Raw genomic sequence first — 19211 nt, 5'->3', positions numbered from 1 at the left:
CAGCTTGTTTGCCATTCTAAGTTGTGTAAAAAGTAAAAATAAAAAAAAAAAACAGACAAACAAAATTAAAAATGTTGTACTTCTCTCAAATTTCTCTCATGTTCAGATATTGACCAGTTCCAATTTTATTAACATAATTATTATATAAATATTAGACATTTGTGTGTCAATGTCCGTGTGGGCCCCAGCATAGAATAGGCCACCGCTTCCTTTCCCGTGGGTGTCGTAAGAGGCGACTAAGGGAGAGCGAGGGATGGGCAGCAGCGTCCCTATTAGAACATCTCTATAGCCTAACTGCGGTTGCCAATTCGCCTGCCAAGCGTGGCAACTACTGGCAAAATCCCCCAAGGCTTATGTCCATCAGTGGAGAGTTAAAGACTGATTTTATGATTTTTTTTTTATTTTATTGATTCATGTTATACATATGTTATGTATATATTAATATACTAATGTATTAATAAACAAAAAAGCCTGTCTATGTAATAATAAATAAACAAATAAATGGCGTGTCCACATTATGTCAGACGAACATATAAAACGGGCCGCCGCATTCGGCGCGGTTTCAGTTGCATTCTGTATATCGCTGTGAGTGTGTCTTGTGCGCGTTATCTCCTAAACATTGTACCGGTATGTGTTAATTAATTAGATATTAATTAATTAAGTGATAGTTATGTGAACGGCGCGGCTTAGTGGTTTACTACTTCGCATTAAAGCCCCAAGGATCGTGAGTTCGAATCCGATTGCAACTTAAAATTTAATTTTCAACTGACCTTCCCGTGATGGATAACACCGTTAACGTAGTAATTTTTTTTTAATGGGTGATAATGGAATGGTAACCCTACCCGAAAAAATATATACAAAGATATATGCGTTCCACAATAGACTGCTGTGTGGCCGTTTTGAAGAGGTCTTTTATAAATCCCAATAATGTATTAAAAATATGACCAGGTTATTTTTTTCTTAATGTTTTTTTTTTTATACAACTTAGAATGGCAAACAAGCTGACGGCCCACCTGATGGAAAGTGGTAACCGTCGCTTATAGACATGAGCAGTACCGTGGACATAACAGAGTATACTATTTCGCCTATGATACTCCCCATGCGTTGCCATTCCTGAGGATCCAGGTGTTATTCCTCTGTGCCCTGTAAATTCATACTTATATTCATATGCCATATGGCACCCTTCAAACCGAAACACAGCCATGCAAACACAACTGCTTCATGGTTGAAACACGAATGGGATAGAGGTACCCAAGCAATCGACTTTTGTACAAAGTCTCCGTCTGGTAAATGTTTGTGTATTTTTGTTTTTTTTTTTATATGTATATCTGTAATCTAAATATCTTATTGATTTTGTTGTATCAGCCATTACTGTCCACTGCTAAACATAATCCCCTCCCCCCTCCATAAGGTGAAGTTTTGCCAGTGGTTGCCACGCTTGGCAGACGGGTTAGCAACCGCAGTTAGGCCTTGGTTATGTTTTAACAGGGACACTGTTGCCCATCTCTCGCCGTCCCTTAGTTGCCTCTTACGACACCCACATGAAAGGAAAGAGTGGTCCATTCTATGCCGGGACCACACGGCCAATATTGATAATTAAATAATTCTTTCTTTTCATTTAACAGTTCCCTCTTGTCGGTGCAACTAATTCATGCATCCTCTTCCAGCCAGCTCTATCCCAGGCCATATCCTTGACCTATACGATACGACACCTAGTGTTTCCTTTATCTGCCCCATGTAGTTAATCCTCGGTCTTCCTCTTCCTCTTTTGCCCTCTATTTTTCCTTCTATTATGCTTTATTAATTGCAAAAAAGAATAGTATAAATCTATTTGGAATTGGCAACGTAATCCTGTGATATAAACGCAAAAGGATCCAGACGAATTAGGAATCTCCTCCATCGAAGTCGACTAATAATTAAATCGATTATAACAAAACCAGTTGTTTTGATTTAAAACTAAAACTAGAGAACCGATTTGAATAAAATTTCTGTGGGACCAATTCGTGAATTTTTGTTTTAACGGATGATAATGGAATGGTAACCCCGCCTGCGCTATCGGTATACGCCGGCGGGGCACCAGTGAGATGATAGGTGATGGTGATAAAGCAGGTCAGTTAGCCCATCGTGACGAATTCAACGATAAATTAGTCACGATAGTGTCCAGAGGGAACTGGCGTGGAGGTCGACCTGATAGCGTATATTGATGGCAATGGGGACTAATCTCCCCATTACTGACAATCCCTTCTCCCCACCAATCTGTGAATGAATCAGTACATAAAGCATTCTATGTACTAACATATATAATTTACATATTTTAATGTGGCAAAAGTATGTGGCCCGGTATAGAATAGGCCACCGCTTCCTTTCCCGTGGGTGTCGTAAGAGACGACTAAGAGAGGGCAAGAGATGGGCAGCAGCGTCCCTCTTAAAACATCTCTAAAAACTTAACTGCGGTTACCAACCGGCCTGCCAAGCGTGGCAACTACTGGCAAAACTCCCCTTATTGGGAAGCCTTATGTTCAGCGATGGACAGCTAACGGCTGAAAAAAAGTGTGTAATAAATAAATAAATAAAAGTGTCCTATGTACTATGTTTTTTATACCGCTGAGGTGGTAAACAAGCATACGGCCCACCTGATGGTAAGCGATTACCGTAGCCTATGAACACCTGCAATACCAGAGGTATTACGCGCGCGTTGCCGACCCTGAAGAAAACTAAGTTAGAATAGAACCTATCCGTGTGTTAAGTTTCATTCAATTCCGTTCACTAGTTTTTACGTGAAAGAGTAACAAATATCCATCCATTCATCGTTACAGATTTTCGCATTTATAAAAAAAAAAAAAAAAAAACTACAGATTAACGTAAAAGCAAAAACAGACGAAGTTATGAGGTAATAAATGTAAATAAATACAACCGATTCGAGAACTTCCTTCTTGAAGTCGATTGAAAAAGACGTGAAACTCAACATGCGATATTAGAAAAAAAAAACACTAAAAAAGTATCTACGAATTGTCATTAAAAAAAAAAAATAAGAAAAAATAAATAAAAAGAAACAGCAGCCTACAAATAGTAACATAATCAGAAGGAAGGGATTATTAGTAACGCGAGCTACCAGTCCCATTGCTAGCAATTTACCCTGTCAGGTCGACACTCCACGCGGTCCCCCTAAAAACCATCGTGCTGAATTCCTGGTGTATTCATCACGGTGGGATAACTGGCCTGCCTTTTCATCCCCACCTATCCCTCACTGGTGCCCTACCAGCGTATACCGTTATCTTAATTACTTTATATGTTTGGTTTGGTCATTTGGAGAGGATGGATGAAAGAAGAATTACGAAAGAGATTTATCAAGCAAGAATGAATGGAGATGTCGCTAGGGTTCGCCCTAGACGGACGTATGCCGACCAAATAGGCGACGTGCTGAAGAAGGGCCGAATTAAAAGTGCCCGTAACCGGCGTGCGTGTATGAAAACATTGATGAATGTGGAAGAAGCGAAAGAGGTCTGTTTGAATCGAAGCATTTGGCGTTCCATTGTTTCTGTCTACCCTAATGGGAGACAGGCGTGACAGATATGTATGTATGTATTTATATCCAGAATTCACGAAAAAAAAACCACATTCCGTGCTACATTCAAATCCATCTACAAAACAAACTAAAATAATAAAGTCACGCCAAAAAAATCACAATTTAAATCATGAATTGGGAACATTTATCAAAATTTCGATTATTCCACGCCGTGTTAGATGTATCTATGATCTATAGCCTATAATCAATACACGATAAAATGCTTCAGTAGTTAATATTTCAATTGGATAGGAAGTAAAATAGGAAATAGGAAAGAGTCGAGAATCACACACGCGATATAAACTTGAACGCGCGCTGGCGTGTTTGAAGAAAGAAGCCAACAGTTTGATTCGATTATATTTTTTACATTATTACATGTATCATATCTTTATATATATTAAGAAATAATAGAATTTCCATCGTGCCTCCTATCAAACTGTTTATAATTACTCCTCTCCATCCAAAGGTCGAGGAAGAGATCGCTCTTAGCGATAAGCTCGCTCATTGTTTTCTCATTGTGATTATTTCTTGTAATTGTTTATATTTATAATAAGTTTACTATTGTAATCTTTTGGAGGAAACAATAAAGAGTATCTATCTATGTTACTATTTATTTTTGAATGGATGATAATGGAATGGTAAAAATACGCTGGCGGGGCACCAGTGAGGGATGATAGGTTATAATGAAAAGGCAGGTCAGTCCATAGTGATGGATACACCTGGAATTCAGGGGGGAAACACTTGGAGGTCAACATAACAGGGTATATTGCTGCCAATGGAACTGGCAGTTCGCATTACTAACAATTCCTTTCCCCCGATACCTGAGTACATTCGAATATAACCCAAGGTCAATCAGATTCGAACTTATGACCAATTTGCTTTAATTAAAATTTTTATATTTCTCACAATCGAATGCTTTTATGACTTTGTCATCGGTGAAAAGGAAAGTTGCATCCAAAAGGTCATAGACATAATTTGACCTCTATGGACAATTAAATATATAGACGGTGATCGAATTAAATTATAGTATCGAATGTTCCTTGTTATCGCCTTAGAAAAGTCAGTACAGTTCTCATGGGAAACTGTATACGTTTTTATAATAAACTTCCAGATGACGTTTTACATTTAAATTAATTCTTTAATATATATATATATATATATATATATATATATATATATATATATATATATATATATATATATATATATATATATATATATATATATATACTGTACTCTCTGTACCAAAAGCATATTATAAAATAAATGACAAAAAATGCATCATGGATTTGACAATAGTATTAATGTAAATTGTATTGCAAATGTAATTATTGTATTTTTTTTTAATTGATATTATTTTATAATATCAATTAAAAAAAAATAATTAGTAATTGTTATAATTATACAGTGACGTATCATAAGAATCTGTAATAGATGTATACGAATAAAGATGATTGATTGGTTGGTTGACTGATTGATTGATCGATTGGTTGACTGTTTGATTGGTTGGTTGACTGATTGATTTATTGGTTGGTTGACTGATTGATTGATTAATTGGTTGACTGACTGTTTGATTGATTGGTTGGTTGACTGATTGATTGATCGATTGGTTGACTGATTGATTTATTGATTGGTTGGTTGACTGATTGATTGATTGAATATATACATATTTATTTCACGTAATTATCATCATCATCATCATATCAGCCGTTAACTGTCCACTGCTGGTCCACATAACTAATAATAATATTATTATAATTTATATGTTTGTGTACAATAAAGAATAAATTTATTAATCGTTAGTAAATAATAATGTAAATACGACTTCGACCTCAGAACAATTATTATAATACTGCGTTATTTCGCAAAAGCGATTCCCATAGCACGAACGCTCGTAATAAAACTAAATTGTCTTAACTTTTGTGATGTGGCGAAATAATAATGTGTGATGAGGCCTTTCAACATTTTACCTATTGTTTGTGTGTATGTAATAATTAATTGACTAAACGTACGGATTTCCTCTCTAGAAAGTTCTAGTTTGACTCAAAAGGAGTGTCTTTTTATATATTCTTTTATAAATTTTTTGATACAACTAAAAAAGGGAAACAAGCTGACAGCCCACCTGATGGAAAGTGGTAACCGTTGCCTAAAGACATGGACAGTACCATGGACATAACAGAGTGTTACGTTTCGCTTATGATACCCCCCATGCGTTGCCATTCCTGAGGACTCGGGTGTTATTCCTCTGTACCCAGTAAATTCACTGCCATATCCCACCCTTCAAACCGGAACACAGCCATGCAAACACAACTGCTTCACGGTTGAATCACAAATGGGACAGAGGTACACAAGCAAACGACTTTTGTACAAAGTCTCCCTCTGGTAAAATAATAAACTCCTCTATACTGTATGCTCTTTATTGCACTTGTAAATTACATTGTTAATGCATTTATAAATGTTGTGAGCAAGGGTGGACTTATCTCTGACAGAGATCTCTTCCAGCCAACCCAATACAGTTGGAGAGCACGTCGTTAGCGGGCAGCTGAAGTTCACGAACAATTGTTAATACTCCGAACACGAATTTACGAAAAAATTACGCGCGCGTTGCTGACTCTGAAGTAACCTCTTTACCCCCCTTTTGATGAACCCCATGCTGTAGTCTCTTGGGAGAACCTCGGCAGGGAGCTCATTCCTTAATCTGAGAGTTTGTGGGAGAAAACATCTCTGAAACCGCGTTGTACGCGACCATTGAGGCTGTAGGACATGAGGGTGAACTTCCTGTCGATGGCGAGCCGTACGATGCTAGAAAGTGGCCGTGGGCATCATATTGAACAATTCCTCTGAGCACAATCCGTTGTACAAGCGGTAGAACACGCAGAGTGAGGCAAAATCTCTCCTAAAACTTAAGACTTCGATACCGCTTTTAAGTCTGAGATCATTGACAATTCTCATAGCTCGTCGTTGCACTAAGTCGAATATACTACCTACATTAGATAACTTAGTTTAATGACTTCAAAATTTGACTTTGATTCAAGGGAAAGAAAATGCAATTTAAACTTTTCCTTGAAAGAGGTAATAGAAGCACTCTTTTGTATGTGGAAAGACAGTTTGTTCCATGACTGTTTTTTTTTTTATACTCAGCCAGCGTTTTTTACGGTTATAACTTGAGAACCTCTACGGCGCATTACTGGGCATGTTGCTTTGAGTAAACGAGGTCGCTGGTTCGATTCTCGGTTGGATCAATTTAGGAAACGAACATTTGGTTTGACCTGAATATGTTTATAATGATAAATTTGTTTTGCTTTAATTTAAACCGTCACCAAGTATTCCTGAGCTCAAAGGTTAGCTGACAGAGAATGTCTGTAGCATTAACTAAGCATTTTGTACCAGTGTAGTGTAGTGGTCAACAAAGTTTAAATTCCTTTTACTAATATTGTAAATGTGAAAGTGAGTTTGTTTGTTACCTTTTAGCGTCTAAACTGCTTAACCGATCACTATGAAATTTGGTATACACGTACTATATGGTATGGAGAAGGATATAGGCTACTTTTCATCCCCGTCAAACGGACGAAGTCACGGGTAAATGCTTGTAAATAAATAATTACGTAAGCAATACCGTGGGATACATAGCAATAAATACACACATTCATTAAGTTATAAATTACTTAACTTATTAGATATAAGGAAATATTAACCGCAAATTCAATATGTACAATTGTGAAACGTATGTCTGTATGTATCGGATAGCAGAACCGCGTGACATTGCTCGTGTTAACCGAGTTTACAAGTGTGATGCAAGTCTACATGTCTCGTTTTAGCGGTTAATGATTGTTACACTAAAGTATTAATTCACTGTAAATATGCTGTTTTTAATTAAATCAGATAAACAAGCGTTATTACGTTGTTATAATTTGTTGTACAAAAGTCGATTGCTTGGGTACCTCTGTCCCATTCGTGTTTCAATCGTGAAGCAGCTGTGTTTGCTGGCCGTGTTTCGGTTTGAAGGGTGGGATATGGCAGTGAATTTACTGGGTACAGGGAAAAAACACCTGAGTCCTCAGGAATGGCAACGTATGGGGGGTATTATGGGCGAAACAGTATACTCTGTTGTGTGCATGGTACTGCTCATGTCTATAGGCGACGGTTATCACTTTCCATCAGGTGGGCCGTCAGCTTGTTTGCCATTCTAAGTTGTATATAAAAAAAAGAAGTTAGCCATATAGGTCCCGGCATAGAATAGGCCACCCCTTCCTTTCCTATGGGTGTCGTAAGAGGCGACTAAGGGAGCGGTGTCCTTTTTAAAACATTACCAAAAGCCAAATTGCGGTATATAGGGGGGAAAGGGATTGTTAGTAATGGAGACTAAAAATCCCATTGCTAACAATATACCTAACCAGGTCGACCTCCACGCGGTTCCCCCTGGAAACTGTCATGATTAATTCTTCATGATGAATTCATCATGATAGGCTGACTGGCCTGTTTTCATTCTCATCGATCACCCTTCACTGGTGCTCCGCCAGCGTATCCCGTTAGCGCAGGCGGGGTTACCATACCATTTTCATCCAACAAAAAAAAATTGCGGTATATAACCCACCTGCCTGTCAGAACTCACATTATGGAGAAGTTTGGAGCTATGAGAATCATCGATGATCCACGGCTTACAAGCGGATTTAAATCCTTAAGTATTAGGAGAGATTTTGCCTCACTCTGCGTGTTCTACCGCTTATACAACGGATTGTGCTCAGAGGAATTATTCAATATGATGCCCACGGCCACTTTCTAGCATCGTACGGCTCGCCATCGACAGGAAGTTCACCCTCATATCCTAGAGCCTAGATGGTCGCGTACAACGCGGTTTCAGAGATGTTTCCTCCCACGAGCACTCAGATTATGGAATGAGCTCCCTGCCGAGGTTTTCCCAAGAGACTACAGCATGGGGTTCTTCAAAAGGGTGGAAAGAGGTTTCTTCAGGGTCGGCAACGCGCGCGTAATACCTCTGGTATTGTAAGCGTTCATAGGCTACGGTAACCGTTTACTATAAGGTGGGCCGTATGCTTGATTGCCACCTCAGTGGTATAAAAAAGGCTTATGTTTAGCTGTAGGTAACGGCTGAGATAATAATAAAAAAATAGATATTGTAACTACAATATATATATATATATATATATATATATATATATATATATATATATATATATATATATATATATATATATATATATATATATATTGTTATATATTACCCAACTCTAATTTGAGTTGGGGGAAAGGGATTGTTACAAATGGAGTTTGACAGCCCCATTGCTAACAATATGCCCTATCAGGTCGACCTCCATCCACGTGATTCTCCCTGGAAACCATCGTGAACAACTCTTGTTGATTTCGTCACGATGGGCTAACTGACCTGCTTCATCCTCACTTATCATCCTTCACTGGTACTCCGCCGATGTATACCGATAACGCGGGTGGGGTTACCATTCCATTATCATCCATTAAAAAAAAATTCTAATCTGAGTACCCCATCAGGTGTTACAATTCTAAGCCTTCTTATTTAATTACAACACAAACGACTTACAGAGTGTTTTTAGAGCAAATTAAGTACAAAATTAAGTAGAAGGATTACAATTGTGCTTTCGTAAATAATTTGCAATGTTTTGTGATTATACAAAATTTAATTAAGTTCGTTTTGTAATAAGAATTGCATTCTTGCAATTATTTTTGTCTCTTTCCCTCCGTTTAGCAGCTAAAGATGTGAAGCAGTTGTGTTTGCATGGCTGTGTTTCGGTTTGAAGGGTGGGATATGGCAGTGAGATTACTGGGTACAGAGGAATAACACGTTAAACGTCAAGAATGGTATATTTGCTTACACTGTAGATTACAATTTGTCTTTTTTTTTTAATGGTAAAACTGCAATCAAGATAAAACATACTCCAATTTTTAAGTTAGACGTTTGAAAATTGATGGCTGTGGGAAACGACAGAAAAAAAACATATAGAAAGGTAAACAGACTTGTTTAATTAGCTAAGCTAGGAAATTTCAGACACAAGATTCGTTAGATGCGTCTAATTTGTCCAGATTCGCGAATCTAATCGTGAATTACCCATGTACATTGTGTCTAATGAAGTTATGACGCCATCACGGGTCTCGCAATATTATTTTGAACAATGTTGCTGTCTCAACATCTTAATAAGGGCTTGAGACACCCGTGAGAAGTCAAGATAGCATCGTGTGTTTATGAGTTTTTTTTTTAAGCAATCACTTTAATGATAATGATTTTACATTGTACAAAAATTCTAATAAACATAAAATAAGCTAATTTTTCGTACGTGTTAAACTGTGTCAAAATAGTTAATGCTTTAATTTCCCCATCAATTTTTTTCTTCTGCAATTTTTAAGTATGGAATTATTTATTTAGTACATATATGTGTACATGGCGGACTTAATGCTGAAAGCATTCTCTCCCAGTCAACCGTAGGCAAGTGTCAGAATACACGAATGCGGTACTAGTAATTATTGATATACATACATACATACATACCAGAGGGAGATTTTGTACAAAAGTCGATTGCTTGGACACCTCTGTCCCATTCGTGTTTCTACCGTGAAGCAGTTGTGTTTGTATGGCTGTGTGTCGGTTTGAAGGGTGGGATATGGCGTGAATTTACTGGGTACGGAGGAGTAACACCTGAGTCCTCAGGAATGGCAACGCATGGGGGGTATCATGGGCGAAACAGTATACTCTGTTATGTCCATGGCACTGCTCATGTCTATAGGCGACGGTTACCACTTTCCATCAGGTGGGCTGTTAGCTTGAAGAGATTTTTTTTAATTCCGCTACCATTAGTAAACTAAGTGTGCGACTGTTAACAAATATAATCGTACAAAATACAAAACATGCATGGACTGGATGGCGATCGGTGATTGATGGTTAATATAGAAGGTTGTGGTACTTCTGCTAGTAATGGTGGTGGTCAATCTTCGAGTGTTGGCAGTCGCACACGTACTAATGGTAGCGGAATTAAACAAAACAATTGTAATTAACTAACCAGTGGTATGGTAAAAACGTTCACGCTAACTTTTTTACTTTATCCGAACAGTAAATGCTTTATATTATTCTCAATTTCGTGTATAACATAGTATATGTCATATATGTGTAAGTATATTTGTTATTCATATATATTTATTCGTTTATATATGTAATTTTAGTATGTACGTATATCAATAATTACTAGTACCGCATTCGTGTATTCTGCCACTTGCCTACGGTTGACTGGGAGATAATGCTTTTAGCATTAAGTCCGCCATGTACACATATATGTGCTGATGAAGAAATAAATAAATAAATATGGACTTCCACATGTTAATACCTTAACATGAATCAATAATGTAGTCAATATTAATTGATATCTCACACATTTTGCATAACTACGTCTAATCAATGCCTAATTACACATCAATTACAATTGTATTAGTCTATCTGTGATTTTTTGTTCAACGTATCGGAAACCCTTTGTTCTATCGGCGAATGGAGTTGGCTAAATTTCTCATACACACTCGTAAATGGCATGTTAAAAACTGTATTTCTAGTACAGTAATGCGCTTTGTCTGTCTGTCCATCTGTCAGTATAATAAAAAGGTAGCAATTACATGAGTTAGGTTATTTAAAATGTAATATAAGTGGTTATTTGGTGGACACAGATATAGATTGTCCATGATAACGTGGCACGCCCCTCAAAAATCTAAAGAATTGAAAATGTGCAGTCAAAAAATATACAATTAGCTCGCTTCTGCCATTTTATGCGTAATTTATAAAAAAAATATTATCATTCGGCACTCCTTCTCTATATAAACTGTAAGTGTATCAAATTTCATACTCCTCCGTCCGCGCAATTTTAGTAAAAAGGGCTACAAAGTTTTTGCTTCACATATTAATATATCTTATATACAAAACTCTCGTGTCGCGGTGTTTGTTACCAAACTCCTCCGAAACGGCTTTACCGATTCTTATAAAATTTTGTGTGCATATCGAGTAGGTCTGAGAATCGGCCAACATCTATTTTTCATACCCCTCAATCATAAGGGTGACCCACCCCTAAATATTTGTTTTATTTTTTGACAAAATTTTTTATTTTAATTTTGTTATGATTTATCATTGAAAAATACATACAAATTCAAATTTTCACGCTTTTACTATCAACCCCTGTTTTTTAATCGTGATTTATATATGCCGTAATAGGGTTGCAAGGGAGGGAAAGGGATTGTTAGTAATGGAGACTGAGAATCCTATTGCTAGCAATGTACCCAACCAGGTCGACCTCCTCGTGGTTCTAGTAATAGTAATAGTTTCCAGGGAGAACCGCGAGGAGGTCGACATGGTTAATTCCTGATGAATTCATCATGATGGGTTAACTGGCCTGTTTTCATTCTCATCTATCACCCTTCACTGGTGCTCCGCCAGTATGACCATACCATTTTCACCCATCAAAAAATAGGGCTGCAAGATGACAATCGAATATAACAATTGTAGTACAAGAAATTTTCATGTATAGTTCTCGAAATAATGTATATGGTAAAACAACGTTTGCCGAGTCAGCTAATAAATATATATATGCCTCTTGGATTATGTAGATAAGTCAAAAACGTTATTGACATAATAATTTGTTACAGACATAGAAATTCACCAAGATGTCCCAACAGACCCGCCTGTCCAGTGTCCGGATGTGTTCCATCGGCTGCATCGCTATATTATTATATGTAATCGACAGATCCCTTGCTGTTAGTAAGCCTTTTTTTATTATTATTATATCTATTTATTCATTTATTTCTTATTATACATTTATATACATAATATAAGAGTTGTTACAATGTTCTTATGTTTGTTTGTTTTGCCATTCCTGAGGACTCGGGTGTTATTCCTCTGTACCCTGTAAATCCACTGCCAAATCCCACCCTTCAAACCGAAACACAGCCATGCAAACACAACTGCTTCACGGTAGAAACACGAGTGGGACAGAGGTGGCCAAGCAAACGGCTTTTGTGTGGTATTATGACATGAGAGGTACTATAGGCGTCGCAGTGTTATTCTATGCTTTCCACGGTATTGCTCATGTCTATAGGCGACGGTTATCACTTTCCATCAGGTGGGCTCTTCAGTTTGTTTGCCATTCTAAGTTGTATAAAAAAAAAATATATACTTATACTATATTTTTAAATGTGTGTGTGTGTGTATGTGTGAGCGTCTTTAAATGGGTATATGTATATTAATTAATAATTAATTATATGTATATGTATATATACACAAGGTCTTCCTCTGGTAATTAGCTAGATCCCCTGAAGATGTCATGCGATACCGCAACGGTGATAATGTCACAAAGGTGTCCTGAATCACTCACAATTACATAGTTATGAATTATTAACCCGCCAATTATCGGATTGTGAAGAGATGCATGGCGGCATGCAACGGTGGTAATTCAAAATGATTGCCGGTAATTATCATTAATTAGTTAAATCAAATAGATTATTGATGTACTTGACATATTAGGGTTCACTAAGCAATCGTACCATGTTCATGGTACTGCTCATGTTTATAGGCGACGGTTACCACTTTCCATCAGGTGGGACGTCAGCTTGTTTGCCATTCTAAGTTGTAGAAAAAAAAAATGACCAGAAGGGTGGTTTGTACACGCCATGCTCCTATATGCGGATGATGAGACATAGTGATATATTTTTTTTAATGCATGATAATGGAATGGTAACCCCACCTGCGCTATCAGTATACGCTGGCGGGACACCAGTGAGGGATGATAGGTGAGAAAGAAAGCAAATTAGTTGGCACATCGTGACGAATTCGACAAGAATTAACCATGATGGTTTCCAGGGGGAACCGCGTGCAGGTCGACCTGATAGGGTATATTGCTAGTAATAGAGTTATTAGACCTTATTATAATCCCATTACCTCTTCTTACATGTCAAAAAGAGGCATTTTAGGTTTTCTTTTCTACCGAGGTTTTCCCAAAAGACTACAGCATGGGGTTCTTCAAAAGAGGGGTGAAGAGGTTTCTTCAGGGTCGGCAACGCGCGCGTAATGCCCCTTGTATTGCAGGCGTTCATAGGCTACGGTAACCGCTTACCATCAGGTGGGCCGTACGTTTGTTTGCCACCTCATTGCTATAAAACAAAAATCCTCAATATGTCCGCAGCAACTGGACGGCTACGTACCTGGTGAAGACTATCCAGTGTTCACCGAGGTTCCCAAGGGTCTCTCCTTCACCTGTAATGACAAGATACCAGGATATTACGCCGATACGGAAACCATGTGCCAGGTACTTGGAAAATTCAAACCTATATCCTCCTTCTTTTTATGAAATTGGTTTTTTAATGGATGATAATGGAATGGTAACCCCGCCTGCGCTATCGGTATACACCGGCGGGGCACCAGTGATGGATGATAAATGAAGATGAAGCAGGTCAGTTAGCCTATCGTGACGGATTCAACATGAAGTGTTCACGATGGTTTCCAGGGGGAACCACGTGGAGTTCGACCTGTTAGGGCATAATGCTAGCTATGGGGCTGTCAAACTCCATTGCTAACAATCCATTTCCCCCCAAGAATGATATTATTACGCCCAATATAATAATGGATGTGATTAAACATTGTTAAGAATTCTTTTGTCCGTCTGTCTTTATAGTTTAATAGGGTATGTAGAGGTGTAGATATATATATATATATATATATATATATATATATATATATATATATATATATATATATATATATAAATATATATATATATATATAAATTTTTCACCGTACCTCCCATCAAACTGTTTATAATTACTCCTCTCCATCCAAAGGTTGCCTGGAAAAAATCGCTCTTAGCGATAAGGTCGCCCATTGTTTTCTCACTGCGATTATTTCTTGTAATTGTTTATATTTATAATAAGTTTACTATTGTAATCTTTTGGAGGAAACAATAAAGAGTATCTATCTATCTATAAATGTGTAAAATTTAGATGTCCCAAAATAATATTATGTTTACGCATGTCCTTCCATTCAGGTCTGGCATTGGTGCGTGCCCAGCATTGGTGGGAATGTTATGTACTCCTTTGTCTGCGCCCCTGGGACCGTCTTCAACCAGAGGTTGAGGGTATGCGACTGGTTCTACAAGGTGAGTTTTCTTTTTATTATATAGACAGATAGATAGATAGATAATTTATTTTCATTACTTACAGCACACAAACAGCAATAGACACAAATGCACAGTGAAAAAAGATAAAAAAAAAGATACATGTACAAAAAATAAAAAAAAAAACAAAAACAAAATGCATAAAATAAGTAACAATTTTTCCCCTTCACGCGTGTGCCATAGTAACACAAAATGGCCACAACTCAGTTTATTGCTTTGCCCTCAAAAGAGCAAAACACTGATATTCTGTTGTGGCTAAAAGTGAGCCGAGAAATTCTACTGAAAAAAAAAATAATAACAAAAAAAAGAAATATAGATAAAATACATTATGTGTGTTCGTTACATAGTGGGAAAATGATGTCCGGGCCATGTGGTCCAGGCATAGAATAGGCCACCCCTTCCTTTCCCATAGGCGTCGTAAGAGATGACTAAGGAACGGCAGCAGCTTCCCTCTTAAAACATCTCTAAAGCCTGACTGCGGCTGCCAATCCGCCTGCCAAGCGTGGCAACTACTGGCAAAACTCCCAAGGGGGAGGCTGATGTTCAGCAATGGACGGTTAAAGGCTGATATGATGAAACAATGCCCATGGCCACTTCTTACCATCGATAGGGAGTTCACTCCCATACCTTAGAGCCTGGATGATTATGTACAGCGCGGTTTCAGAGATGTTTCCTCCCACGGACACTCAGGTTATGGCATGAGCTCCCTGTCGAGTTTTTCCAAGAAACTACAGTATGGGATTCTTCCACAAAGGTTTCTCCAAGGTCGGTATCGCGCACGTAATGCCCCTGGTATTGCAGGCGATCGTAGGCTACGGTAACCACTTGTTTGCCTCCTCATTGGTATGAAACAGACACGAGCATGCGGCCAACAGTGGACAGTTAACGGGTGGTTTGATGATATATATGACAGAGGCAAGAAAGAGGGGGAGGGCATTCCATGCCGGGTCTGCAGGTATATATATATATATACTCGTATATATATATATATCTCCAGTAATAATAATTTTTTTTTGACGGGTGGAAATGGTATGGTAACCTCGCCTGCGCTAACGTGATACGCTGGCGGAGCACCAGTGAAGGGTGATAGATGAGAATGAAAACAGGCCAGTCAGCCCATCATGATGAATTCATCAGGAGTTAACCATGACAGTTTCCAGGGAGAACCGCGAGGAGGTCGACCTGGTTGGGTATATTGCTAGCAATGGGATTCTCAGCCTCCATTACTAACAATCCCTTTCCCCCCAATAATAATATTATATGTTCGGTTTCAGGTGGACTGCCCTAATTCACCAGGATATTACGGCATCAACGAGGATTTATACAAAGATGAAGCGGGCAACTACATCGCTGGGAAAAAGTAGTTCATTTTTCATTACACCTAAGTAGCTAGATTGTTCTATTCATAGATCAAACACCTTTAGATGAAGTGTGCCAATATAAACGCTTTGCTATAAAAACAGTCAAACTTTTTTATTATTATATGCCTGATTAAGGGGACCAAATTTGAATAAAAATTAATACGTGGAAGAATTGTATATAATAACAACTTTATAACTATTTATTTAATAAAAAATAAAAAAACTATAAAATTTTTAAGAATAAGGTAGAGTGAACATTATGACTCAAAAAGATTTTTTTGCGATTACTGTAATTAACATTTGGCAATATGTATTTATTTATTATCAAAATCAGTAAAAATAACCGCCATTTTAATTCATGCTGTATGAGAAAAATAATTCTCAATTTGTACGAAAAAGTTGATTGACTGGTAGAGAATGCTACCAGCATTCACTCAGCCTCTTGTCCGATATCTTTATTTGGTCAATAAAGATATATAAATAAATAAATTTCCGCCTAATTTGAACAAATTTTAATTGTATGACGTTCGAAAATGACGAAGATAGTTATGTTTTAAAAAAATATGCGTCAACCGACAGTTGTCGTTGCCTATTTAGTGGAACGTTTTATTACTCGTTACTCCATCCAGAGGCGTGTGATCTATGGCTGCATTGTACTTAAGTAGTTAGAACCTAAACAAGTCATTGTATACAAATCGGTAGGTACTTTTGTAAATTTATTTCATTTTTTGAGCACTGCACTAATATTGTTGGAAATTAGAACAACCAATGGCTCTAATTATTAGGGTTTCGTAGGCATATTTCAAATTTTTCATTGCACTTTACACTTCTACAATTTATTGTTTATTGCCCACAGAAAACAATTTACAGATAAAAAATCTTTAATCTTTATAAATTAGTGTAAAACCATGATACATTTAATCAGTTTCAATCTAATATAATATACATTTTACCAGAGGGAGACTTTGTACAAAAGTCGTTTGCTTGGCCACCTCTGTCCCATTCGTGTTTCAACCGTGAAGCAGTTGTGTTTGCATGGCTGTGTTGCGGTTTGAAGGGTGGGATATGACAGTGCATTTACAGGGTACAGAGGAATAACACCTGAGTCCTCAGGAATGGCAACGCATGGGGGGTATCATGAGCGAAACAGTATACTCTGTTATGTCCATGATACTGCTCATGTCTATAGGCGACGGTTACCACTTGCCATCAGGTGGGCCGTCAGATTGTTTGCTATTTCTAAGTTGCATAAAAAATATTTTAGGTACATCTTTCCAAATTTAATGATTCTAAGTCAATGGAAAGCGATAGGCAAAAAACTTTTTGATAGGGCAGAAGTCATATTTAAGCGGGTTTGAAACAGCGAATCTATCTAATTTTCTTAGGACCGAAATGAGCTAAATTTTTAATAGATATAATTCGAAATTATCATAAATTCCGTCTATAATGGTCCATAAAAAAGTAATTTCAAGAAATTTTCAATTTAAAATAGATAGATAGGTACTTTTTATAGTTTCGCCCCAAGAATTCCTCGCAACAAGAGTTCTTAGGTATACCCGCCTATGCTTAAGGTATAAAAAAAAGGTATAAAGCGGGGCACCAGTACAAGATGTAATGCTGAGGATAAAGGCCAGTCGGCCTGTCGTGGCAATTTCAACAGTAATAAACCACGATGGTTTCCAGATGGTAGCATAGAAAATTCGACCTTACGGTGTATGTTTTTATATGATAACGGAACGGTAGTCCTAACGGTATACACTGGGGGGAAAGGGATTTTTAGTAATGGAGACTGAGAATCCCATTGCTAACAATATACCCAGCCAGGTCTACCTCCACGCGGTTCTCCCTGGCAACTATCATGTTTAATTCTTGTTGAATTCATCATGGTGGGCCAACTGACCTGCATTTGTTTTCACATATCATCTTCCACTGGTGCCCCGCCGGTATATACCGATAGCGCGGGCGGGGTTACCATTACATTTTCACTCATTAAAAAAAATAGTATACACTGGCGGGGCACCAGTGAGAGATGATAGGTGACAATAAAAAGGCAGGTCAGTTAGCCCATCGTGATGAATACACCTGGCATTCGGCACGATGGTCTCCAAAGGGGGCCGCGTGGAGGTCGACCTGACAGATTATATAAGTAATTATTGGTTTAGCATGTTGTACAAATTTTGTATGATATTTGGTTTATATAATTGTCATATACTTATGGAAATGTATTTTTTAAGAAATTACCTATTTTATGGTCGCCGTGACATAGTTAGTTACCAATGAAAATATGATAAAATTTTATACATAAGTACAGAAAATAAAAATAAAAAAAAAATATATGTATTTGTCTTTGATTTTTTTTTTTTTTTGTTTATCGATGGAGGAGTCGAATTTCTGGAACTGGCGTGCATGCATGAGACTAACTATGTCTTTAAGCAGGTATTCTAAACTCTTTTTGGAAGGTAGGGGCCTCGGGGCAGTCACTCTATTTTTTTTTTGATGTGTGAAAATGGTATGGTAACCCCGCCTGCGCTAATGGGATACGCTGGCGGAGCACCAGTGAAGGGTGATAGATGAGAATGAAAACAGGCCAGTTAGCCCATCATGATGAATTCATCAGGAATTAACCATGATAGTTTCCAGGGGGAACCGCGAGGACGTCGACCTGGTTGGGTATATTGCTAGCAATGGGATTCTCAGTCTCCATTACTAACAATCCCTTTCCCCCTAAGTCACTCTATTGTAGTGAGTAGAATGTGGGGGCCTCAGGGCCGACCTCTTTGCCTCAGTATCAACTTTTGGGGGAACTACCCTAGGTCACTGGGGTCTAAGTCACTCTATTATAATGATTGGAAAGTGGGGACCTCAGGGCAGATAACTTTGCCTCAGCGTCAACTCCGGGAGCAATCCCTGGATCACTGAGTCAGTCGCTCTACTGCAGTGAGGTGTGATCATCTTTGTTGCGTGGGCTTCATGTTGGGTGGCGGGAGTTCTTCTCTCGTCTCCTTTGGTGTTAACGTATTTTTTTTTTTATAATTATATATAAATAAACATAGATGTCGCTGGAAGAGAACTCTTTTAGAGTTAAGCTCGCCTTTGTAC

At 37.8% G+C, this 19211-nt stretch overlaps 1 protein-coding gene across 1 annotated transcript; it reads left to right on the top strand.

Moving 5' to 3' along the window:
- Positions 1-563: 563 nt before the first annotated feature.
- LOC113517943 (U-scoloptoxin(01)-Cw1a-like) lies at positions 564-18448 on the top strand. Its single transcript, XM_052898354.1, has 5 exons — positions 564-627; positions 12233-12340; positions 13765-13887; positions 14623-14733; positions 16026-18448. Exons 2-5 carry the CDS (start codon positions 12251-12253, stop codon positions 16113-16115), a joined length of 414 nt encoding a protein of 137 aa, XP_052754314.1. The 5' UTR covers positions 564-627; positions 12233-12250; the 3' UTR covers positions 16116-18448.
- Positions 18449-19211: the final 763 nt, after the last annotated feature.

This window comes from Galleria mellonella, unplaced genomic scaffold (assembly GCF_026898425.1).
Source record: "Galleria mellonella isolate WM207_F2 unplaced genomic scaffold, CSIRO_AGI_GalMel_v1 utg424, whole genome shotgun sequence".
NCBI classification, from domain to species: domain Eukaryota; kingdom Metazoa; phylum Arthropoda; class Insecta; order Lepidoptera; family Pyralidae; genus Galleria; species Galleria mellonella.
The sequence above is the reverse complement of the archived record's forward strand: the minus strand, read 5'-3'. Positions and strand labels throughout refer to the sequence as shown.